Source organism: Pelodiscus sinensis, chromosome 13 (assembly GCF_049634645.1).
Source record: "Pelodiscus sinensis isolate JC-2024 chromosome 13, ASM4963464v1, whole genome shotgun sequence".
NCBI lineage: Eukaryota > Metazoa > Chordata > Testudines > Trionychidae > Pelodiscus > Pelodiscus sinensis.
The window spans coordinates 7,161,879-7,188,727 of NC_134723.1; the positions used below are offsets into that span (position 1 = coordinate 7,161,879).

A 26,849-nucleotide genomic window follows, 5' to 3' on the forward strand; every position below is an offset into this window, starting at 1 on the left:
CGCGGCATCTGAAACCCACCTCCTAGTTATGGCATAATGACGCGCGAAAGTTACGCTAGAGGCCCAGGTAGCCACGCGGCAGATATCCGCAAGGGGGACTCCCCTTGCAAAGGCAGTGGAAGTCGCTACTGCTCGTGTAGAGTGAGCCCGAGGTAAAGAAGGAAGAGGTTTGTTCCTAATCGAATGGCACTTCGTAATACAGAGAGTAATTAGTTTTGCAATGCGTTGAGTGGAAAGTGCTTTGCCCTTTGATCTAGGTGCCAAAGATACCAACAGTCTGTCCGTGCGCCGTCATTGGCGTGTTCTGTCTATATAGAAAGAAAGCGCACGTCGGACATCGAGGGTGTGGAACAGAGCGTCCCTACTTGAGGAATGAGGCTTAGGATCAAAAGCTGAGAGGATAATAGTCTCGTTAATGTGAAAAGAACAGACTTTGGGAATAAAGTCTGGGTGTAACCGTAGCGTTACTGTATCTTTGGAAAAAACCGTAAAAGGAGGGCTTGCCATCAACGCCCCCAGTTCACCTACCCTTCTTGCTGATGTAATTGCAAGGAGGAAGACTGTCTTCATCGTTAGCATATGTAGAGAGACCGATGTCAAGGGCTCAAAGGGTGGGTACATAATGGTATCCAATACTAAATCAAGATTCCAAGAAGGGGAAGGCGCCCTTCGTGGTGGATATAAATTTAGGAGCCCTTTTAAGAACCTCTTTGTAATTACATGAGAGAAGAGCGAGGAACCTTCTACTGGTTGGTGGAAGGCACTGATGGCTGCCAAGTGCACTCTTAAGGACGATAGTGCAAGTCCTGAATTCCGTAATGAAGGATGTAGTCCAAAACGTGCTGTAGAGAAGATGAGAGAGGGTGCATGCCGTTCTGGATGCACCAGTTAGAAAATCTCCACCACTTTGCGAGGTACGTGTTCCGCGTAGACTCTTTCCTACTGTGTAGAAGTATTGTCTTGACCTGTTCAGAACACAGGTTTTCATACCCTTTTAACCACTGAAGCCACGCCGTCAAATGCAATGCCTGAAGTCTGGGGTGCAACAACGTGCCTTGTTCCTGAGTAAGGAGATCTTGATGGAGAGGAAGAGGGTAAGGTGGTTGAATTGACATCCTGTGTAAGAATGGATACCAGGCTTGCCTGGGCCATGCTGGCGCTAGCAAAATGACAGTCGCCGCTTCTATTTTGATTTTCTCTAGTGTCCTGGAGATAAGAGCCGTGGGAGGAAACGCATACAGAAGTGCCTTTTTCCATCTGATCAGAAGCGCATCGCCGAGGGAGCCCTTGCCGAGCCCTGCTCTCGAGCAATATAGGCGACACTTCCTGTTGCTGGATGTTGCGAATAGGTCTACCAGTGGAATACCCCATCTTTGAAATATCGCACAAAGTACATCTGCCCTTATTTCCCACTCGTGATCCGTGGGAAATTGTCTGCTGAGGGAGTCTGCAATTACATTGGCGGTGCCAGGTAAGTATGATGCTGTTATGGTTACGCTGTTCTGTATGCACCAGTTCCAACACCGCACTGCTTCGGCGCATAGGGAGCGTGATCGTGCTCCTCCCTGTCTGTTCACGTAATACATCGCTGCTACATTGTCCGTCAGTATCCTTACTGTAAGACCTTTGATCTGCGGGAGAAAATGTTTGCATGCATAGAAGATTGCCCGGAGTTCCAACAGATTTATGTGCAGAAGCCTCTCGCTGAGAGACCATTTGCCCTGGATTCGTTCGCTGTCCATGTGGGCCCCCCAGCCGATGAGTGAGGCATCCGATGTTATCTGTACCGATGGTTGTTGCCGGTGGAATGGAACTCCCGGCAGAAGGTTTTGCGCTTTTGTCCACCACTGCAGAGATCTTTGAACATGCGGAGGTAGCCATACTACCTTTTGAATGTCGTGCCTCACAGGGACAAACTGTGGACAGCCAATGTTGGAGGCCCCTCAGGTGGAGCCGCGCATGAGGAACTACTGCGGTGGCCGCCACCATATGACCCAGGAGACGAAGGCAATTGTGTACCGATGCAGTCATGTTGCCGGTGAGTATGGTGACGAGATCCTTGATCACTTGAAATCTGTCTTGGGGTAAGTAAGCTCTCGCCATGCGCGAATCGAGGTTTATCCCTATAAACTTTATGAATTGCGTCGGAATAAGTGTTGATTTCTGCTTGTTGAGGAGGAGACAGAGTGATTCGAACGTTTGCTCGACCGTCGCCACCATCTGCAACACCTCTCGCTGCGTGGCACCTTTTATTAAGCAGTCGTCCAGGTATGGATATATTATCACCTGTAACCGACGCAGATGAGCTGCTACGACAGCCAGGGTTTTTGAAAACGCTCTGGGAGCTGAAGAAAGACCGAATGGTAGAACCCGATACTGAAAATGATCGTGGCCTATCACAAATCGCAGAAAACATCTGTGAGCGGGATGTATTGTGATGTGAAAATACGCATCTTGTAAATCGAGGGCAGCGAACCAATCGTTGAGATCGAGGGATGGGATTATGGAATTCAGGGTCACCATTTTGAAGCGCTGTCTGCGGAGATAATGATTCAGACCTCTTAAATCGAGAATGGGTCTCCAGCCCCCCGTTTTCTTTTCCGTTAGAAAGTATCTGGAATAGAACCCTCTTCCCTTGAACTGATCCGGGACCCTCTCTATTGCTCCGATATCCAGGAGATGATGAACTTCCTGTCGCAAGAGATTTTCGTGAGATGGGTCCCTGAAAAGGGACGGGGAAGGTGGGGTAGTGGGAGGGATGGAAGCGAAGGGAATGGTGAAGCCGATGTTTATGACTTCCAGTACCCATTTGTCCGATGTTATTTTGACCCATTGGTGATAGTAAGGTCGTAAGCGGTGGTGGAAAATGGGCTTTGCGTGTGCGAGAACGATTGGTAGCATGCGCTTGCCCCCGACAAGGGAGTCAAACTTGCTGTTTTGAGGCGGGCGTGCCCGTCACTCTAGGTGGTGGTGGACGCCTTCGTTGAGGGCGTTGTCTAGGTCGCGATTGGTCGAACGGGCGATTTTGCTGTCTCCGAGACTGATAATCATACCGTCATTGGTATGGAAAATAACGACGGCGGCGGAATGGTGGTACATACATCCCCAGCGTACGAAGTGTTGTTCTTGAATCTTTTCCAGTATGAAGCACCTCATCTGTCTTTTCTGCAAATAATTTCACCTTGTCAAACGGAAAGTCTTCTACCTTGGAGTGCAACTCCTTGGGCACTGCCGCCGTGGCGAGCCAGGAAGAGCGCCTCATGGACACTGCTGTTGCCACTCCCCGAGCTGCTGTATCCGCTATATCCATAGCTATGTGAAGATTGGCCTTTGAACACGCATAGCCTTCCTTGAGGATCGATCGTAACAGCTCACTGTCCGCATCCGATGATCTTTGGGACAGCTCTGTAAGCTTTGCTATACTATCGAAGCTATGATTCGCCAATAGAGCTGTATAATTCGCTATGCGAAGAAGCAATGTGGCCGATGTATAAACCTTTCGGCCAAACGTATCCAATTTCTTTGCCTCTTTATCAGCCCCCACATTTTTCAGCTGTGGGTTCTTAGCTCTTTGGAGAGCTGCGTCAACGACCAAGGAGTTTGGCTGCGGGTGAGTAAAAAGTAATTCTGAGTCTTTAGATGCTATAAAATAACGCTTCTCCGCCGGTTTCGAAGTTGGTGGAGTCGAAGCCGGGGTATGCCAAATTTCTGCTGCTGATTGGAGGATTGCCTCGTCCACAGGGAGAGCAACCTTAGATTGTTGCTTAGGGTGTAGATTTCTCCAGAGCTTAAATTGCTTCGCTGGAGTGTCTGATATCTGAACGTCCTGAGACTGGGCTACTCTCCTAAAAAGGTCTTGAAAGTCCTTTGTGTCGTCTGGAGGAGATGGATCCCCTTCAAACACTGGATCGTCTGGGGAAGATGACGAAATATCTTTTGGAGATACAGTCCGTAATTGATCGTCCGTATCCGATATCTGTCCTTCCTCAGGCTCGGATAGGTGAGCTGAAGGTAAGGGGTTCTGTTGACGAGGCGATGCCCTCTTCCAGTCTTGAATTGGAGATGACTGTCGTGCCTCATGAGGAGTGTGGCAGCAGCACTGATGAGAACGAGAGTGAGGTCTTCCGTATTCAGAGGATGATCGATGGCTCCTATAATCAAAGTGGTCAGGGGACGACCTTCGCGAGGAATATCTGCTGGCATACCCCCTATGATAAGATCTAGGCGGGGAGTAGCTTGGTGAGCGAGATCTGTATGATGATTCCCGATGGTAACAGTGATACCGTTCGCGATGATCGGAATAACGAGACCTTGATCTCCATCGCGGGGAAGGCATTGTTTGGCTATGAGACGACACGAGATGTCTGACCCTCGGTGAATGAGAGGGAGAAATTGAAGGTTCAAGTGATGGTGAAATTGAATGCCTCGGTATTGACTTCCTAGCAGCCTTTGTCAGGACTGTAGAGGCAGGAGGAGCACTCCCTCCCTTGCACTGATAAGGAACAATTGGCAGGGGGAGGAATAATATCTACAGCGTTATCATGCTGCATTGCCATCCTGCCCGGCACCGCAGCCAGCTGCTTATCTGGTGCAGCTGCGAGAGTAGCGTGATCCGCCGGTGCCGACTCGGCACGGTGGGGGGCGCTCTGTCGGCCCCGTTCGTTTTGCTCCCCGGTGCAGTCTGTCAATGCGGCATCCGGTGCCGAACACGGTGCCGGCTTGTCCTGGCTTATAGTAGCCGCTTGCGGTGCCGCTCGAGTTTGCGGCTGGGCAGACGGACGCGGCTCCAGCCCTTGTGGCGGTGCCGACCGCTCTGCATCAATCGCGCTCTCAGCAGGGCGCATAGCCGGTGCCGATAACGAGCGGCTTGGCATTACCGCTTGCGTCTGGTGCGACCTCCCTGGTTGTCTCGCCGACCCGGACGTACCAGGCTTATGTCCCTGACCAACTCGGGACAGTGAAGGAGGCGGAAGAGAGCGCGTAGGAGAAGCTCTCTTCTTTTTTGACCCCATTGCCGCTGGGGATTTTGATCTCTTTCTCTGCCCTGTGGGAGACTCTGAGACCTGATCCTCAGAAGGCTGTAAAGCCTTATCGCACAGTAGCAGTTTTAGGCGCATATCTCTTTCTCTGCATGCCCTCGGTGTCAATTTTGCGCAGTGAGTGCATTTTTGTGGCACATGCGCTTCACCTAAGCATCTCACACAGGCTTCGTGCCCGTCAGATGCCGGCATGGCTTCTTTGCAGTGAGCACACCGTTTAAAACCCGGTGACCCAGGCATAATGTTCTCTCTCTCTCTTTTTTTTTAGTACCTAACTAACTATTATTATTCCAAGTTGACTAACTATCTCTCTTCTTTTCTTTCTTTTCTTTCTTTTTTTTTTTTTTTTTTTTTTTTAAAGGACGGCTTCTGTCTGAGGAGACAAACAGCGTTCTGCCAGCAACCACGGGTGGCTGAGAGGAACTGACAGGGGGGGCCGGAGCATTGCAAAGGCGCGAACGCCGCGCGCTGCGCTCGCGCATGCACGGTCCGGCCCGGCTACGTCTATGGAAAATTCCGACCAGCGGCGCCGGGACGGGACCCGACACCTGGAGTGGAGCACCATGGGGACCACTCGAAGAAGAACCCTAATTTAAAATTCATTGCTAAAAAAACAGAAAGGAAAGTTTAATTTGAGGTTTACTACATTTACCATCTAAAAACACCGAGTGTTAAAATTCCTAAAATATGATACAGAGTGTGTAGAAAGCTAGTCTATTGCATTTCCTCACTACCACCTGATAATGCCTGCTTTCATGAAAGTCTAACTGACCATCTGCCTTCTAGTTATTCCCCAGCAGAAAAACATGTGATGCTGGAGCACAAATCATTACAAAAAAGTCAAGTAGGAACTATTCTCTAATGAAACCTTAGAGCAGTGGTCACCAGCCAGTAGATCGGGATCTACTGGTAGATCTTGGAGCCTCTGCAAGGTGATCTTGACTGGTTTGGCCAAGAAGCTGGCACTTCAGCTGCCCCTCCCCCTACTGCTTCACGACTCCTTACCTTTGCCTTGGAGCCGCCTCCTCCCCCCCTAGGAGCTTCCTGCTTTCTGTGCAGGGCAGGGAAGGGAGAAGAGAAGAGAGGCGCTGATGTCAAGTTGCCCCCTCTCCCACCCTGTATCCTATCACCACAGAGCAGAGAGGGGGCATATCAGGACTTGGGATGGAGAGTGCTGGCTGCTTTGGGGAGTGGTGCAGAGCCAGGACAGGGAGCCTGCCCTAGCCTCACTGCACCACTACCCAGCAGCCACCTGAGGTAAGCAGTGCCCAGCTGGAGCCCACATCCTGAAACCCTACACCAATCATGAACCCCCTCTTGCACCCCAGGCTCCTGCCCCAGCCCCAAGCACCCCTGCACCCAAACACACTCCCAGAGCCTACACCTAGAACCCCCTCCTACATCCCAACTGTCGGCCCCAAGGTCAGGTCAGAGCCCCTCTCACACTCCAAATCCCTTAATCCAAGACCAGAGCTAGCACCCCAACTCATTGCCCCTGCCTGGTAAAAGGGAGGGAGGATGGGGGAAGGGAGGGAGAATGGAGTGAACAGGGGCGGGGTCTCGGAGAAGGGGTATAAAGGAGGCAGGGCAAAGGTATTTGGGTTTGAGGTAGCTCTTGGGTTGCGCTTAAATTAAAAAAGTGATCTTGTGCTTAAAAAGGTTGGAGACCCCTGCCTTAGAGCTTCCAAAGGAATATAGAAAGTAATGAAAGTGCCAATTAAAAATGGTGAAGTATATCCCAAGAGAGATTACCTTTAAGAAGCATAACCTTATTTATATTACACTAGTGCCAGGGAACTGTAGCCATGGGCCAGAACCCCATCATACTAGGTGCTATACTAACGCATTATGAGATACTGTATTCTTATTGGAGAAGGAGCAGAATAGTTTAACACAACTCGATCACTTTAAGACTCTCATTTCACAAAACAGATTCCTTTATTCATTAACAAGAAGAGAGAAGACTTCTATTAGTACATTTTGCTTTCAGGGGAATACATTAGCATTTATATCATATAAAGTTCCAAGGAAAAATGAGCATTAACTCGGAGCATTCCAAACACTACTTATTATTGCACTGGCTGAGTATTGTCCACAGAGTACAGCTTGCACAAGTTGCTCATTGTCACTGCTATACTAATGAAGAAAATAGCCATGGCACAGGAACAGAGGCAAAGCATTGGGCTGTAGCTACAGAAAACAAAGCCTCATTTAGAAGTCCCTAAAGGCACCAGACAGCCTTTTTCTGGCCTAGTCACTACATGTGTCAACCAAGAGTATCAAGTGTAATGTAATGCAGGGCACCTCAAGGTTTTGGATGGCTCCAACATCTACGGCTCACACTTCTCAATCTGGGTGATAGTATTACCTTCGGTCAAGTTTCCATACCGCTACTGGCAAAAGTTAATTTCACTCTGCTGCAAGAAAAGGTCACCTGAACCAGTTTTACAAATGCTAAGTCCCCTGAAAAATAATTTTGGCCCAAACTATTCCAGTTAATTAAGGTCAGATGCCTGTATAGGCGCTGTAAAATGAGGCATCGAGCAAGTTCCTCAATGAACATAGATGTTGTGGGATGTGCACGTAATGAGAACTCCAACAGGTAAGTGAAAGGCTGTAATAACTGCAAGCTGGAGTTCAACAGAACTCAGTAGCAAATAACATTTTCAAATGTAACTGTCCAATATCGGAGTTAAGTGAGAATCTGAAGCAGAAAACCCACAGCAAATTTACCAAAAGCATTATTTGCTTCCATTTTTGCAGGTCAATGTTCCTCATAGACAGTTTTCTATTATTCAAAAATATATGTTCTACACTTCAAATCATGAGTCTATTTCTACACCTACTAGTCGTCCAGGAGCCAAGCCATGCACTGTTGCATAACTTGGGATGGTGCCAAATTGGTATAGTATACTTAATGAATGGTGAAAGCATAACTTGACATGGCTTAAATGCGACTATGACCGAAGCGGATGCTAGGAGAAGGTTCCCTTTAAGCAGAAGCAAATCTGGTAAACAACGGTCAATGCCCATATATGTGATCAATATTAAATCAATTAATCATCAAATATGGGCCCATGAAAAAGTAAATGGTATGCATAAGAGTTCCAGCATGGAACACAGGCCATCCTGGTTACATAAGGAATGTCATGCAGAGAGCGAGACTGAATGATTGATGAGTGAGTAAACATGAAGTGTATTTCATTCAATGCCATCCCCCTCTTTTACCAATTAGGAACAAATTAGTAACCACACACCCAAAGGGCATACTTTTAAGACATGCAATTCCTTTAAGGAAAAAAAGAATATAAGAATATAAGTTAAATTACATTTGCTTAGGATTCCCTAATACTGACATTGAAAAAGCTTGCCACACTGCTAGAAAAAGAAACCAAAACTCTGCTCCATGGGCTTCAGCAGGACTGTAAACCAGAGGAAATATCAAATGTAAACTCTTAGCTTAGACCTTAGCTTGAGAACCAAACCACCAGGTAGAAGCAAGCTCCTCCAACCCATACTGAGTACTGTATTTATACAATGCAGAAAACAAGCCACTCAAGCCATGCTCAAGCCCAGCAGAAGAATGATGTCCACAGAAGCAGTCACCTAAGTGGCAAGGAAGCATTATCAAAGGAGAAGGATGACTACCAAGCAAACAAAGCAGACTGATGAAAATAAAATGTAAGGAGTTAAATGACACTATATTTGAATTCACTGTTAATTTTTTTCTGCTTTTAAATCAACTACTGTAGCTTCCATAGAAACAGTATGCAATTATCAAAACAGATGAGTGTTAAGGACACATGGCAGGTGGGCCACAGCATTAAAATAAATCAGCTCCAAGTTCAGTTATTTACGTACATAAATCTTTCATTAGATTTTTCCAAAAAGACAAGTTAGCGCCATATGAACAATAATATTACCAAGAACAAGTTATGAATATACATCTGCACTTCAGGTTTAATTTACAAATTCTATTCAAGTTTTATAACTTAGTAGGCACACATCTAAATTACCTATTTTAAAGTCTACATGTGAGCTGGAGTATAGTATTTGAAAAAGGAAAACATTTCAGACACCTATGAAACATCCATACTGAAACCTGAACAAAGTTTTTTAAAATAGAGATTTCTCTGAATGTTCTTTTGAATAAAAAAAACTACACTTAGTATTTTATTTAAAATTAATTCAAGTTTACACTACACTTCTCCATGTTGTATTACATGCAGTAATAAAGTTAAACTTTGTTAAAATGCAAACAAAAGCTGTTAGACATGCAAGCTTATCCATGCTTTATTATGAAATTCCTGAATTATGTACATTATTGAAAAAAACATTTAACATCTTTAAGGAAAATGCTACTTTCAGAAGATACTTTTGAAAAGAGAATTGCTTTACATTTCCTGTAGATACTTTTTCCATTCCTTTTCCAACAAAGTTTTAGTAGTATGTAATTCATTTTCCTCTTGTTTGGACTGATCTTGCATTTGATTTTTTTAATATTAAATGGGGAAAAGAATCTTAAACATCCTCAATAAACCCAGAGCTAGTTCACACAAAATATCACCTCACCCTTTTCAAAATAGTGGCTTGGGGATTAAATGACTGCAATATGTTTAGAAACATGTAAATTCCTTAAACTCTGGATTCTTCACTCCTTAATGGGCAAATTTTAAGATTTCATGTATATCTGTTTACCAAAGCAAAGGCAGGTGTAACTTTCTTTCCATCTCTACTTGCACATTACACCAAACACCTTTCCTCACTTAGTGGAAAGGATAATCTTGCACACTATATGTAGTTCTAGTGTTGCTAAGAAATTATCTGAAGTCAAAATTTCATATTAGTAACATATACTGATGAAAATCTGTTAAGAAGAATCAGAAGTCTAAGTTACTTTCTACACATTGCTCTCTGCTTATCCATTCATTAGAAAGATAAACAGTCTATTTACCAATTCATTTTAATAATAATAATATGTATTGATTATTGTTATCTATATTTTACAATCAGACTTAATTCCATGTAACATTTCTGCCTTTAGGTATTACAGTGAATATAAAGCTTGTGTTTCCCAAAGCATTTTACTACAAATAACATCAGTGCAAAAATGGGAAAACATGTCCGAATTTCCAAGTGAAACTCTGTGCATTGTCCAATTCTATTCAAAACTATGCTAATGGCCAATTTCTCTTATCACTTGAAACATATTTCTGCTCTTGGATACCAAAAGTAAATTTAAAAAAAAAAAACAGTTACTTTGCTCTGGCACTGCTGCAATGTGTTGCTTAAATTATTTGACATTCAGAAAAAAGCTTGCTTAAAAGTACAATGTACAGCAACTATAGGAGAGAAATACAGGACAAAACATTTGCAATTTATAGTGGAATTACTATCGATGTTTCATGTAACATACAAAATTATTTGAAACATCTTTCCACATGAAAAGGAAAGCATTTCCGTCTTCAACTTTAGTAAAAACATTATGGTTCTATTGAATGAATGTTAACTGTAGTAAAATAAATACTATTGGTGAAAAATATGAGATTTCAATCATCTGAGACTGTGCTGCGTATCTCTCCTACCAAACAGATGTCAAAGAACATCACTGCAACCAACCTTAATTGGACACTGGCAAACTGGAGATGGATAATCCTATGTCCTTTTTACCTGAAATCTCTCCCCTTCTAGGAACTTTGTATGCATCTATATACTCCTAAATAACTGATCAACTTTATGGCACTACAAAATGAAGATATGTGGATCCACTAACCCAAGGTATTTATGAGCATAGAGAGGAGCATGAAATTTCAACACTGAAGACTGATAGCTGTGTGTGATTTTCATAGGAATGATGCTATTTTCATCTTACTATAGAATCTTTCTCAGTAACACCAGAACACCTTGTGCTTCCACCAAGCCAGAAAAAGGACTTAACAAGTTGAGACCTTGTCTACTTTCAATTCTATTACTTAACAAATTTGACAATTCCATGTTTTCATCAAGCCTTATTGATTACCCTAGAGCAGTACATTTTGAAGTCTGGCTTACAATGAAGCAAGCATCATGTTTCAGAATTAAAATGTACTACACAACTCAGTAAACCATGTACAGATGTCATTTTAAAGTGCATTATGCACAATGGATTTCTAAGCATTCTGGAAGGATAACTGATGTTGATCAGATTATTTCATCTCAAAAAGCACAATGCACATAAAGCCAATCCTATTCTTCTGATCCATCTTGGGAAAATAATCAACTACTTACAGATTTAGCAGTTGCAGAAATGTACTGGACAACCATCTCACGTTTTGTGGTCAAGTCCTTATTTCGTAAAGGAGCTTTACGTTCTTCATTTAAGTTCATGTCTTCCTGTAAACAAGGAGACAACAAAAGGACATTTCAGTTTTCATTTATCTTCACTAGTACTGTTGCAACTTGATCCATAAAAAGTACTTAATATTTGAAAATTAACAAAGTTGCTGTGTACTACTTAAAATATCGGTGATAATCCAATGAGTTATTTCCTTACAGTATCCGCTGAATTATTTCAATATTCGGTTTTTTATTTTATATCTTTAACTATATGTTGTGAGCATTTATTTTACAATTTTCAATATCACCCATTATGTTAAGCACAACTGGCAAAGAAGTATTGTATGGTTTCAGGAAACAATACAAGAAAAATAAGATTGAAAAACTGAATCAAATGTAAATATTAAGGTGACCAAGTGCACACATTTTGTATAAATGTCCAAAGTGATTTTTAATAAAAAAGATTTTAGTGGCATAAAAACTTGTCATTTTAAACAAAAATCCTTCAGTTTAATGAGACTTTTAAACATTTGACACATTAACCAAGTTTGTGAATTTTTTCTTTGCACAAGCAGTTTCCTCTAACAGGGACCAAAGGCTAGCTTCCCAAACCACTATCTAACTACTAAGAGATGGGATTCTTCTTAAACCCTTGTACTCCAAGTGGAGCATAAGTCATCTACAAGTCTCCTCCACTTCACTCTATCTTGAGACAAAACTTCTAGCTGACTCCAGAAGTACCCCAGTTGTTGTCCTTCAATCTCAGTAGAACTTCTCCACGTTGTCCAAAGTCTTCCTCTTTTGTGTTTTCCTTGCAGGTTCCACATGAGAGCTTGACGGACTATGCTAGATGATGTTTTTCTGAGAGAGTGGCCTAGACATCCCCACTTTATTCTCTTGATTTGAAGAGTTGGAATTATCCCTAACTAATTTAAGAACAGTGCAATCGCAGTGCCTTAAAGCCACGTTCCCTGATTAAGGAATATAATCACATCAACATACTCATGTTTTCCCTAAGTTCTAATATTCGAAGGTGGCTATTTTCATGTTATGAGTTGGTGCCATTTTCAGGCGGAATGTAAATGAAGTGCTGCATTTGTTTTTCCAGCACAGATGATCATTTTATTTATAAAACTTTAGGAAATATATATAAAAATAAACGTAAAAATCTCAGTTCCGATGTCCACATTAGCATTCAGTTTATAAAATGGAAAAAATTTAAAGACCTCACAAAAAGTTATTCCAGTTTATTTGATCCATTTCTTCCAAAACCTCCTCTATCACCTCCTCATTAGGGGACAATTCTCAGATGTGTCACTTAAAAATAATGGCTTGATGTAGAAATCTTCTTCACATCCTCTGATGCAAATAATGAATTTAGCTTCTTTATAATGACCCCTCATCTTCCTTGAGCGCTTCTTTAGTACCTCAATCATTCAGCAGCCTCAACTATAATTTGGTAGGATTCCAGCTTTTTAGGTACTTAAATTTTTTGCTACTCCTTACTCTTCAACTTCTTTTTTGGCTTACCCACCTGTACTTTTACACCAGATATGCAAGAGATTACGCTCCTTTCTATTTTTCTTAATGGTATTTCACTTCTAATTTTTAAATGATGTATCAGAGAGAATGGCACTAACAGGGCAATTATTGTGCAACCTATCCCACGTCATCATGTCCCAAGTTCTGGAAGTCAGAGGTATAGGGACACCTTGATCATGGAGTTGCATCCCTAACCACCATTTATGACTGAAGTACTTGGAGACTGATGCATTGCTTAAGTTATTTTAGAGAGAAGCAGATGCTCATGTTGGAAATAAGATGCAAGTATATGCTATGATTATGATAACAGTAACATTTGCAGCAAAATTTCTAAATTAATGCTTCTTCTCAGTAACTTGGAGACCTACTTTTACAAATAAGGATGCATAGCTTAAATCATATTTAAATCAAGTGTCCCATACTTTGCTTTTGATGTCAATGAAGTGTTAAAGGTAAGGAAGACTGGTTTTATAATAGACCATCCGGTGAGTGTCTTTGTTAAGACCCAGGGAAGCTGTTCCAAATATGCACATAAGGTCATTTCCAAAAGCTCTCTATAGCTGGCTTGTGAAACTCCTTCGTAGAAAAATTAAGACCCTTTCCTATATATCTGTTCCAAAAGTAGTTTGTAGCTAAGTCCCTAAGGAAAGGACTAATTTAATATACACACTCAAAAGGGTTAAAAATCCCCAGTCATCTGTAACAGACACAGAAGATGTGGTCATTGAGTAGCTCCATAAAAACTTAATTTAAATTTGAACTGAGGAAAAAAAGCTATCAATTGAAGCAAACCATTGTCTTTTACAGCAAAATATATGACTACCATTATTTCTGATGTATGTAAGCTATGCATCCTTATTTGTAAAAGTAGGTCTCCAAGTTACTGAAGAAGCAGCATTAATTTACTAATTTTTCTGCAAATGTTACTGTTATTATAGGTCCTAACACATTAACATAAAGGCTACGTCTAGACTGGCATGATTTTCCGCAAATGCTTTTAACGGAAAACTTTTTCCGTTTAAAGCATTTGCGGAAAAAAGCGTCTAGATTGGCATGGACACTTTTCCGCAATCTAGATGCGGTTTTGCACAAGAAAGCTTTTTTTCACAAAACAATACCGCATTGTCTACACTGGCCCTCTTGCGCAGAAGCATTTACGCAAGAGGGCTTTTGCCCAAATGGGAGCAGCATAGCATTTCCACAAGAACACTGACAATCTTACATGAGATGGTCAGTGTTCTTGCGGAAATTCAAGCGGCCTGTGTAGACAGCTGGCAAGTTTTTCCACAAAAGCAGCTGCTTTTGCAGAAAAACTTGCCAGTCTAGACACAGCCAAAATGTATTCTTTGTAAAACTGTTAAGACGATGAAGAAAATTTAATGTTATTTGTATATTAAGTCTTTTTGTATTAAGGACTTTGGTCTCTCAAGAGATCACAACCTTTTTACAACATACATATAAGCAGTAATAGATTTCTAATACTGTTATTTGAAGATTGTTTAAAAAAAGAGGAATTTATCAAGGATCACTACATCAGATTTATTTTACTTTTATCAAGTCTTTTGGGGTTTTCTGAAGACCTGAATCGGACAATTTTTTAACATACAATGCATTCTGGCAAGGTTTACTGATTATTCAGTTCAGTGACAAGTTATAAGGGGTATGTCTACACTACCCCGCTAGTTCGAACTAGCGGGGTAATGTAGGCATACCGCACTTGCAAATGAAGCCCGGGATTTGAATTTCCCGGGCTTCATTTGCATAAGCCGGGCGCCGCCATTTTTAAATCCTAGCTAGTTCGAACCCCGTGCCGCACGGCTACACGCGGCACGAAGTAGCTAGCTAGCTGTACTCCTCATTCCATGAGGAGTACAGCTAGTTCAGATTAGAAGCCTAATCCGAAATAGCTACTCCATGCCGCGTGTAGCCGCGCAGCACGGGGTTCGAACTAGCCGGGATTTAAAAATGGCGGCGCCCGGCTTATGCAAATGAAGCCCGGGAAATTCAAATCCCGGGCTTCATTTGCGAGTGCGGTATGCCTACATTACCCTCCTAGTTCCAATTAGGAGGGTAGTGTAGACATACCCATAGTTCATACAATTAAATATCTGTCTTTTGTACAAAGAGCGTAAGATACATTTTGGTGTTTCACAATAGTAGCTAGCTCCACAGCCAAACTATCTGACATCTCACATTTCAAAACTGTTGATGCACATGACAATATACTGTAGAAGTAAAAAACTTTGCAAATTGCTTACCATCATTTTTTCAAAAAGATCCATAACTTCTTTTTCTGATAAATTCATACAACGATCATCAAACAATGGCTGGGCAACTGGAAATTCGCTCATAGAGGCTTGAGAATCAATAGGATGCTGAATGAGAGGTTTCTCTTTTTTTACAGTTGATTTTCTAAAACTTGTTAGTCTGTCACGCTGAAAAGAAAAGATAAAACTTTAAAAATTTATATAGATATATAGATAGATAAATAGATAGATAGATAGATAGATAGATAGATAGATAGATAGATAGATATAGACAATGAGGAAGTAGCACAAATGTTTATTGTATCATGAGCATGCAGTTTGATCAATAAACATACCAATGGTTATTTTGAAGCAGCAGTCACAAAAATCAGAGACTGTACTAAATTTCTCACAAGGAATGTTTTTCCCCCAATCGGAATCGGAATTTAATCCACACTAGAGGAATTGAAGTATAGTTTCCACATTAAATTACCATGCCCTGAGAATCATTTACATGCCAATACAATGCAGTCTGAAAAATCTTTTAAGATACAGGAATGGGGAGAATGGCATGTTGCACTTCAACTGTTACAGTACGACGATAAATGCCAAGACAACTGCCCAATCATCTTTTGCCTGAAGAGTGGTGGTGCGTTTTTGGAGGACAGCTAATATGGCAAAATTTGGGGGATAATCATGGCTTCATTAAGTGTACACATTTCTACATAAAGAAGTCTTCCAGAAGAATAGAAAGTATCTTAGGCTTTTCATAGAATCAGAGCTGGAAAAGACCTCAGGAGGTCATCAAATCCAGCCCCCTGCCCAAGGCAGAACCAATCCCAACTAAATCAACCCAGCTAGGGCTTTGTCAAGCCGGGACTTAAAAACCTCTAGGTATGGAGATTCCACCACCTCCTTAAATAACCCATTCCAGTACTTCACTACCCTCCTAGTGAAATAGTTTTTCCTAATATCAAACCTAGACCTCTCCCACTGTAACTTGAGACCATTTCTCTTTGTTCTGCCATCTGTCACTACTGTGAACATCCTTTCTCCATCCTCTTTGGAACCTCTCTCCAGGAAGTTGAAGGCTGCTATCAAATCCCCCTTCACTCTTCTCTCCCCCAGACTAAACAAACCCAAATCCCTCAGTCTCTCCTCATAGGTCATGCACTCCAGTCCCTTAATCATTTTGGTAGCCAACTCTTCTATTAGGTGTCAAGTACAGTCTCTTGTAATTAGCGAATAGTGTCACAATCCAGTTAATAGTTTTATTGCATTGAAACAGCCATTCATTGTTTAATACATTTGACAGATATTAGTAAAAGCATACCACGTGATCTGCAATGAAAGCTCTTAATTAAAACTCAATGGGTTATATTCCTTTTTTCCCCTCTTTATGAGTGCATGCATACTCAGGTAATTTATTATTACAAGAAGAGAAACAATCATTTCACCAGGTTACAGTGATTTTGTGCTCCTTCACTCCAAGGTTGTTTGTTACCATATTACTTAATACATAATTTACCCTAATAACTATTAACAATCAGAAAATCTGTTATTTTATACTACCATCTGAAGAAATACTTGTTATGACTGCTTTGACATCAATATAGACAAAACAATTTAACCACTCTCATAATTGCTGTACATTTTATGGAATCAAACAGCCTTAAGAAGAGGAACTCAATAAAACCATCCATTTCCAACAGATTTGAGCAGCTTAATTAAGGTTAAATGTGTACTTGTACAATTTTTCATAGAATTTTTCATAAAAGTGATTAAGTTCAATAGTTTTACATATTTTAAAGTAACAAATCAATGTCAAAAGATTAAGTTGCCTACAACTGACACTTAAACCATTCAAGACTCAAATTTGTTTTTCCAATTCTACCTGATTTTTCATGAAACAGGGAGGGAGAGCAAAGAAGAAGTTAGTACTGCAAGACTTACTTCACCAAAACTTGAAACATGTAACCCTATATAAGCTGCACTCCTCTTTCTTAATACAGTAAACTCCCGATAATCCGGCACCTTTAGGACCCAGGGGGTGCCGGATTATCAGATATGCCGGACTATCAGAAGGGGGGGCTATGAGGGGTCTCGAGTGGGGTGGGAGGGGATGTCACCCCAGACCCCTCATAGTCCGGCTCTACCCCAGGCATCCCTGATTCAGCCGCTGCTGGTCAGTTTCAGCAGCAGCTGAATCGGGGATGCCTGCAATAGAGCAGCTGGGGTGCTGCTGGGTTGGTCTCGCATGCCGAGGGGCGGCGCGACGGCACCAACCCAGCAGCATTCCAGCTGTTCTTGGGGACGCCTGGGACAGAGCAGCTGGGGTACCGCCCGGTTGGTCCCGTAGTGCTGCCCCACGGGGCTGCGGGACCAACCCAACCCAGCAGCACCCAAGCTGCTCTTGGGGACGCCTGGGGCAGAGCAGCTGGAGTGCTGCCGGGTTGGTTTCGTAGCACCAAAGGACAGCGCTGTGGGACCAACCCGGCAGGACCCCAGCTGCTCTGCCCCAGGGGTCCCCGATTAGCCACTGCTGAAACTGACGCTGCTGGTCAGTTTCAGCAGCGGCTGAATCCCGACGCCTGGGGCAAAGCAGCTGCGGTGCTGCCGGGTTGGTCCCGTAGCGCCACCCCTCGGCGCTGCGGGACCAACTCGGCAGGACCCAGCTGCTCTGCCCCAGGGGTCCCCAAGTCAGCCGCTGCTGAAACAGATCAGCGGCTGATTCCAGGAAGCCCCGGGCCAGAGCTTCTCTGCCCGGGGCTTCCTGGAATCAGCCGCTGATCTGTTTCAGCAGCGGCTAAATCGGGGACCCCTGGGGCAGAGCAGCTGGGGTCCTGCCGGGTTGGTCCCGCAGCGCCGTCCTTTGGCGCTGAGGGACCAACCTGGCAGCACTCCAGCTGCTCTGCCCCAGGCATCCCCAAGAGCAGCTAGGGTGCTGCCGGGTTGGTCCCGCAGCCCTGAGGGACAGCGCTACGAGACCAACCCGGCAGCACCCCATCTGCTCTGCTCCTGGCTTCCCCGATTCAGCTGCTGGTCAGTTTCAGCAGCAGCTGAATGGGGGAAGCCTGTCCGGCTGCCCCAGCACTTTCGGGTTCCTGATGGTGCCGGACCATCAGGAGTCCCGGAGCATTGGATGCTGGACTAATGGAGTTTTACTTGTATATCTTTTGCCTAAACGCACCATTTGTGGACTGAGACAATCACTTAAAATATTACACTTAATAGCTGTGGCAGACTGGTATTTTCACCTATAATTTACCACTCCCAATTACTACAGAATATTTGTAAAACCCAGCAAGTGAAACATTTAATATCCTTTAAATACAGGCTTCATTGTCCACAACCATTAGATTAAGATAGCATGCACTGTAAAGAAAAGTTGCCATGAAGACCTTACCACATCATCTGCCAAAGTTTTTATTTGAACATTCTATTAAAAATCAAAGAAAAAAGAAAAAGCAAGTTACCTTCTGGTATTAAACAAAATATATATATATTAAGCTCTTGAACATTAATGTGGAAACAGTAACTGAAATCTTCCTTTAGCTGATTTAATAGAAATCAATTAAGATGTTTATGAATGGGTTTGAGCTAGTAAGACATTCATATTTATAACCCCTTATACAGCATTTCTTCCCCTCTATCCAGAAAAATGAGTTCCAGGGGTTTATTTATTTCAACATACCATAGAGCAACAAACATTTGTTTCAACCAATATAAGAATTGTTACACCCAAGTCCCAGTTTACTTAGTTTTACAACTTGAAAATTTGATGACTTAAGATTTGTGTGAAGAAAGTCATTGCCTGCACGAGCATCCTTCTCTTCCTTTTGCCAGGAGATTCCATTTAGAGCAGAGGGAGATAAACTACAGCTCGTGGATTGCATCCAGCCCATCCACCAAGCTCATGCTGGGCAGTAGGATCAGAGGCCTGCCCTGCTCTGCCTGGCTTCTGGAAGTAACAGCATGTATCCCTTCCAGGCGGCTCTTAGGCATAGGGAAGCCAAAGGGCTCCATGAGCTGCCCCCCGCAGCTCCCACTGTATGTCTAGTAGGAGCTTCAGGGGCGGTGCTTGCAGATGGGGTAGGAGGGCACCACACAGAGATGCCTGGTCGTGTCTCCACATAGAAGCTGGCCAGAAGGGGGACATGCCACTGCTTCCAAGAGCTGCTTGAGGAGGTAAGTGCTGCCCAGAACCTGCACCCCTGAGCCACCTTGCATCCTCTAAACCCCTTGGTTCCAGCCTACAGCCCACTCCAGCTGCCAGACCCCTCATTCCCAGCTCCACTCCAGAACCCCAGCTGGAGTCCATAGCCCAACTCCCTTTCCCAGCTCAGAGCCTGCTCCTGCACCTTAAACTCATTTCTGAGCCCACCCAGAGCCCTCATTCTCTCCTGAACTTAAACTTCTAATCTGTGAGCATTTATGGCCTTCCATACAATTTCCATGCCCTGGCCCTCGTGTCAAAAGTTCCGCCTACCCGTGATCAAAAGACATCTGGCACTGTTAAATCTGGCAATGCTACATTTCTTTAAAGCTTTATTTTGCTCTCTGACCTGGCCTACAATAAAAGGTCAGTTGACTACCACACCATGTACTACTTAAGAACCAATGATAATAATGGCTTAGGTAGTTTAAACAGGAATATTCCAGAGAAAAATGTCACAGTGACTTACCAAAAACAATAAATGGAAGATTTGCCAGCATGGCAGAAAATGAGCTGTAATATGTATCCACATTTCAGTGACTGAGTATCTAACCAAAATCTTCACATTTATTGTAGTTGCTTCTCCCATGCAGACAATCAAAGCCAAATAATTTTATAGGGAGTAAGTCTCATCCAACTAGCTTTCTTTAAAGTACCCATCTCCTGCAGATACTCAGTGTTAATTGCAACAAAGAGCTAGTTCAGATATGGCCAAGTAAAATGCTGGGCATCATCAACATACTCTAGCCACTGCAACTCTCTCAACGAAGTTTAAGTTAACCTACATTAGAAACAAGAGCCTTGACAAGACGGAGCCCTGCAAAACCGGCATTTCCTTCAGGGAGCAGAAAAAGAGTCCCCTGTCCTCACCACCAAGGCAGCCCTTAGAGCTGCTGGAAGCTCACCATGTGGCAGTTGCAAAGGCCTAGGGTTCCAGCTACAAGGGATGCTGCAGGCCCTTTTGAATTGACAGGCCCATGGCAGCTAACCCCTTTCTCCCAACCCCATCAGCTGGCCTGCCCACTTATTATGATTTGCAACTCAGTCACTACTCTTTCGCTGTGTAGGACATCAAAAGGCTGCCTACACTGTTTTATTGTTGATATTTCATCTTTCTTCATTGCCAGATCATCCACTGACCCTGCCCTACATTCTCTACCCAACTCAATCAAATTGACAAGGATTAATGAACTCCAAGTCCAATAAATATTGTGTCATTAGTAAAGAATACCTCTGAAAATAAACCATTAGCTTCTGGAAGCTAAAGGGAGGCAAAGACATCCACACTTGTGATATCTCAATTGGTGTAATTAATGCTTCTTCCATTCACAGAGTGGCCCTACAAAGGCCTTTTTTGCCAATGCTACCACTTGCCATTGGGAACCCGGAAGTGCTCCAGGCAGCCGGACAGTTAGAGCTGCTCTGCACCCGGCTTTCCCGATTGAGCCGCTGCTGAAACTGACCAGCAGCTGAATCTGGGAGGCTAGAGGCAGAGCAGCTGGGGTGCTGCCGCCAGGTTGGTCCTGTAGCACTGCCCCTCGGGGCTGTGGGATCAACCCGGCAGCACCCCAGCTGCTCTGCCCCATGCGTCCCCGATTCAGCCGCTGCTGAAACTGGAATCAGTCGCTGGTCAGTTTCAGCAGCGGGTGAATCGGGGACGCCTGGGGCAGAGCAGCTTGGGTGCTGCCAGGTTGGTCTCGCAGCGCCAAGGGGCAGCGCTACGGGACCAACCCGGCAGCACCCCACCTGCTCTGTCCCACAGGTCCCCAAGAGCAGCTGGGGTGCTGCCGGGTTGGTCTCGCAGCGCCGAGGGTGGCGCTACCAGACCAACCCGGCAGCACCCCAGCTGCTCTGCTGCAGGCATCTCCGATTCACCCGCTGCTGAAACTGACCAACAGCGGCTGAATCGGGGACGCCTGGGGCAGAGCCAGAATATCAGAAGGGGGGGCTATGAGGGGTCTGGAGTGGCATCCCCCCACCCCACCCCAGACCCCTCATACCCCCCCCTTCTGATAGTCAGGCATATCTGATCATCTGGCACCCCCTGGGTCCTAAAGGTGCCGGATTATTGGAAGTTTACTGTATTCCTTAAAGACTCATGATTTCAGTAGGACTTACTGATCTGACAGACAAGCTCCCCTGCACTCTCAACTTTCTCAAATACTCCCAATGTAGCAACCAGTGTCGTAACTCAAGTATCTGAAGACCACCCAGTTATCAGCTCATACAGGTCATCCTGAGTTGCAGCACATGGTGCTTAAAGTTACCAGGATTACATGTAAAATCCCAGTTCATCAGTTTAACCCAGGGGTGTGCAAAAGGGCCTCGATGGGCCGGATCCGGGTTGATCTGGCCAGCAGAGGCTCTGCTGCTCCCCCTCCCCCAGGCCAATTAGGGCCTGGAGCAGGCGGAAGCCCATGAAGTTTCCTCTGCCCTGCCCCCGCCGTGCGAGGAGCACAAGGCACTTAGAAGCAAAACATGCTCCTGGCAGGGCAGGAGGAAACTTGGCACACTCCCCCCACCCTCAAGCCCTGATTGGCCTGGGGGCAGAAGGGGGAGCGTGCAAAGTCTCTTCCCACTGCCACGGGCATGGGTGCCTAAGGGGAACCTTGAGGCGTGAGGGGGGCAAAGGTGCTCCCTCTACCCCCAGATCAATCATGGTCTGTGGGTGGGGAAGCATCCTGGCTCTGCCCCTTCCACTTGAGTCCCCGCCTCTTCCAATGCAACCCAGGGCCATTTCAAAAATTCTGAAGTAGCTCCTAGCAAAAAACTATTGCCCACCCCCTGGTTTAACCTAATGTTCAACCGGTTAACCAATTAAGCGGGATCCAGGCTGGAGATCACTCCAGCTCTGCTGGGGCAGCCACCTGCGAGGCTCCTGCTCCCTGCCTGTGTGCTGAGCTGGTTCCCAGGGCTGGCTCCTGTAGTAGTTCAGGACAGTGATACAGTAAATTCAGGATTCACTCATATGGCGTTCTGACAGGTCTCTTGCTCTGTCAGTGATGATAAATGTTCAGCTGCATGCATTTTCAGATGTTTCCTCAGTGTATCAAGCCATCTCTGGGCAGGTAGCTAGCATGATAGATTTCACGAGAGCCCCCAAAGACCATAGACTCAGGTAAGATATGAAGGCTCCCGAGACAGGTCTATTGTCAAACAAAGTACATTAATAGGTATCGTAGCCAGATGGCCTCCGAGCCCCTATGTATTTGTACCAGGGACAATGGACACAGCTCAATCTACAGTATGGATTCCACTATCGCCCCCTAGGCCGACCAAAGAATTGAGCTGAGGTGCCCCAATATTTATAGACAGAAATGAAAAATCTGTGATATACACCATATGTATCATCTTGCGCACTAATGACACATTTGGTACTTGCCCTCCAAAGCATTCACTGCCCATTGTTGTACTTCCACTCTTGTTGTTTCAAAGTATTTTATCATGTACTCAGCTGAGTGTCACTGTACTGTCCTGATGGAATGTATTTGCATACTTCATGTGCTTTTATCAGTGCTAGCAGTTTCAGTGCTGAGACACACTACCTTGCAGGCAAACATTTGCTTTTGACACCGCCTATTACTTGTTGTATAACTCTTCCTTACTTTGATTCAAGCACCAGGCCCATGCTTCAAGCTCTTTCTTTACTCTGCCGGGGCTGGGAGCTGTTGAAGAGTCTCTGTGTGGGCTGGGCTCCCCATGGACAGAGGCTGCTCCAGATGACAGCAGCCCCCTGCAGAGCTGGAGCAAGTGCCTGCCCGCAGGGAGCGGATCTAGCCCCACTCCAATTACCAGAGCCAGTGAGCATCACCTGTTAAAGGTAATGCTTACAGGTTAACCTTTCACATCCTTGATTACGAATAGCAACATTTTGACAGGAACCAATCCATTCCACTGAGTATTATTAATGTTCTTTGGACATTAGCAAAAGCCATGCTGCTTATTGATTTTGGGGGGAGAAGAAGTAGTGGGGAGAAAAAGCCCTGGACACAGGCAGGTTTGAAGAGTTTCAACCAAGATAAACAGCACTAGGACGGGTCTTCTTTGGCTGTAGCCCTGCAAAACATGTCTGTAGCAGGTGCTCAGCACATCCAAACATTTTCTTAATGGCAGCAGCACCACAAACTTGCCCACACCCACGGATCAGCTGCCCACACAGGATGCAACGGACTAAGGTACCCATATTTCCAAAAAACAGAAAACCCTGATGGAGACCCAGTGCTGCAGGCTGGGACAGGCATTTAAGGGGCAGGGTGTTCATTCTGCAAGTTCTGAAGTCTGACTACAGATCTAGTTAGTTTGTACACTAGTTCTGAAAGTCACAGAAAACATCCCAAAACCTAAAATGATTTGAGCTAGGAAATTCTTTTTATTCAAGACATTTATAATGTTTCCTAACACAAAAATTAGTTCTTTAAGAACTACTAAGTAACTTTTCAATTCTCTCTGGACCCTGCAATGCAGAATTAACAAATCTCATACTTAAATATCTAAGTAGAAAAATAGTGACCATCACATTACACATGTAGCATTTCAAAATTCAATTTAGAGGACTGAGTTTCCATTAAGTCACACCACAAATGAGATGTTTTTCTTGGCAATTATTTTTAAGTATTTCAGAATAGTAAAGCTACAATCTAACATTTTTATTTTAACTGATTCCATGGGCATTCCCACTGCGAAATGATTTGTTCTGCATATTTAACCTAAACATGGACTTAATTTTAGCCATTCACATGTGTCAACTTTGGCCTTAGAAAAGTTTATTATAACTCGTTATATGACAGTAAAGTTTATGTCCTCAAGAGTTGAAGTCAAAATACGGAACCCCCGTGCTCCCACGCATGTTAGTAGTCCAGAATATGTGCACAGCTAAACCAAAGTAATCTAAAGTATAATTCATTATCTATGGTAGCTTGTAAAAGCCTGTTACTAACCAGTTATTTACTATTTGATGTCAGTTTAACATAAAAGGTTCTATCATTATCCTTTAAATCCATTTCTACTGGACTTGAAATGGTTAACAGTCATGAGGTCACTCAATTAGTGCAGGACACACACAGACCCTGTCTAAATACATGATATTAAAGGGTGCAACCACACAGATGTATTCTATACTTTTTTCAAAGACTTTTTTTAAAGTTCAATTTAACAACATTTTTGTGTAACCGAATACGTCCAAGTAGGTGTGTGATCAACCCTGAACCTTTCCACTACCCTTAAAAGAAACTTGAAATATATTGCTATTTAACCATCCCAATTTTTATTCAAGGTTCACAAATACTATTCATTACCCTCTCGAACACCAATTCTAAAACACTGCTTAAACACTGCATTATTGTCCTATTTTCAATCATTAAAATCAGTGAACGAAGCTCAACAGCACTGACTTTTCTTTGCCTCCAGAGCAGCTAGCTTGAGTTTCAGTTTATGTACGTGAAATCTCGTACAATTTTCTCACCTTCATTTTTTCACCTAAACCACGGTGATAAAAGCATCATCCTCCCATAATGCTGTTATCCATTTTTCTCCTGAAGAATTAACTTATTTTGCCACTGTTTCTGATTTTCTTCAGTTAATTTTTTCCCCCTCATTTAGGTCTTCTGGAGTTCTCACTGGCTTCCAAAAGGTTGTGGGTTTGTTGGGGTTTTTTTTAATCTGAACTAACACATTCTCTTCTCTTCCATACCAATACCATACCAATGACAATCAGCATTAGGTCAAAAGAAACCTATTCAGGTCACCCCTTTACCCGTCATAAAAAGTATGAGTGAGTGACATACTCTGCTTACACTCAGTGCCACGGTTCAGTCTAATTACTTTTGTAATAGAATTTAATGTAGCACTATATCACATCAATAACCTAAGATTTAATACATTATAAATGACATTAGTTTTGCCTTATTAGGTCCAAAATTACATCCTACAGATTTCTGAGACGGGGTGGCTATTTGTTTTCAAGTAATACTGGTTATGCTCACGAGTAAGCTTGTATTTTATGGAGCAAGTCATCTTTCAGAGAAGACAAAATATCCAATGCCGGGAACAACAGTTTCCTCGACAGTTTGATGCCTATTATCAATCAAACAATATTTTAAGCTGCCAGAAATTCCAGCATGTAACTAGTAGTTTATAATTGCTTTCTAGATCTTTGGAGTTTCTTTGTTCAATTCGAGTATCTCCAGGATGCTTGAGCAACCAGACAGCATGTTTTTCCTCACTCATATTCAAGTGTTCTCATTTTCCCCTCTATTTAATTCATGCTTGCCTATAAGCCACTCAAGAGAGCCAATCACTCAAAGAGCAGGCCAGCTGACTCCAGATAAAGGTCACCCTCCACCAAACTTGTGCCCTGAATCCCATTTTACTACGCTTCATCATAGTATATCTCTGGCTTTTATTTGTGTGTAATGATGCAAAGTTTTAACAAGAAACTGGTTTTCATTTTTAGGTTTATGAAAAACACTCAAAACTGGGACAATGACCAAAGAGTGGAAGTATCACTCATGAGGATGTCCACCCTCAAATACTGCTTTTCCAGACATGTAGGGTCATCAATTGGGAAAGCAATAAAAGGACTTGACTTAAAAGGGTAAAAGATATCAGTGAAATTTGTTATATTCTGTTGCAAGCCACCAATGGGGGAGAGGGGAAGTGTCCGTAAGAGGAAAGGACATAATAATTGGTTTATTTTCTTTCGGTTGTCATACATCAGTAATGATTAAGTTTCTTCCCTTCCCCCCACCCCCGGCCCCTTTGCCAACACATAATGAAATGGATTGATCCTTTCTGAAAAATATTTTAACAAAAGCTATAGAGCACTGCTCAAAACATGTCTATTAACTTCTTACAACAATGTTATCTGAACAAAATTTTTAATGCATCCAGCAATAAAGATTGAATACTTAAAGTTTAATATTACACCCAAACCATGTTTTGTTAAAATTATATAAGAAGGCTTTCACAAGAATAGCAACATAAGAAACCAGCACCACTGTGGTATTCTTACTAGGGATGTTAAAAACTTTTGAAAATATGTAGCCCCTGAAATTTTCAGCAGTTACACATTTACACACAGCAAGGGGATAGCTCCACAGGAGCCGGTACATGTGTGGAGCCGGCTAAAGAGCTTGCTGCCCGCGAGCACCGACTCCCATCTTCTTCTGCCCTTCTTGCCCTGACACATGCAGCTGCCTCTGTATCAGGCTCATCAATTAACCATTTAAATATTTACACTAACACACCCCTATTCTTTTACCCAACTGTAGCCTTTAAATTAAACAATTCCTTCATACTTGAGGCATAATCTTGATTGCTATTATAATAAGTTTCAATGACAGTTCCAAAAGTGAATTTAAAAATGAAGCATCACACTAAAAAATATACAAGCTACAGAAACAGACTATAAATAGATCCCACTATATTTATAATATTTTTACTATTAGTGGAGCCATATTCCATTTCTAAGGCTATAAATAGTTTATCTTCCTC

The 26,849-nt window shown here is 43.3% G+C and overlaps 1 protein-coding gene across 7 annotated transcripts in view; it reads right to left on the reverse strand.

Moving 5' to 3' along the window:
- Nucleotides 1-26,849, reverse strand: part of DIAPH2 (diaphanous related formin 2) — an 801,414-nt gene that overhangs the window by 737,305 nt on the left and 37,260 nt on the right. For 6 of the 7 annotated variants that reach the window (XM_075896757.1, XM_075896756.1, XM_075896760.1 and 3 more), the window contains exons 2-4: nucleotides 18,549-18,581; nucleotides 15,155-15,331; nucleotides 11,307-11,411 (exon numbers count right to left, since the gene is read on the reverse strand). In XM_075896757.1, coding sequence (XP_075752872.1) covers nucleotides 11,307-11,411; nucleotides 15,155-15,331; nucleotides 18,549-18,581 — 315 coding nt within the window. The remainder of the gene's footprint in view (nucleotides 1-11,306; nucleotides 11,412-15,154; nucleotides 15,332-18,548; nucleotides 18,582-26,849) is intronic. The other variant, XM_075896759.1, reaches the window with a different exon arrangement.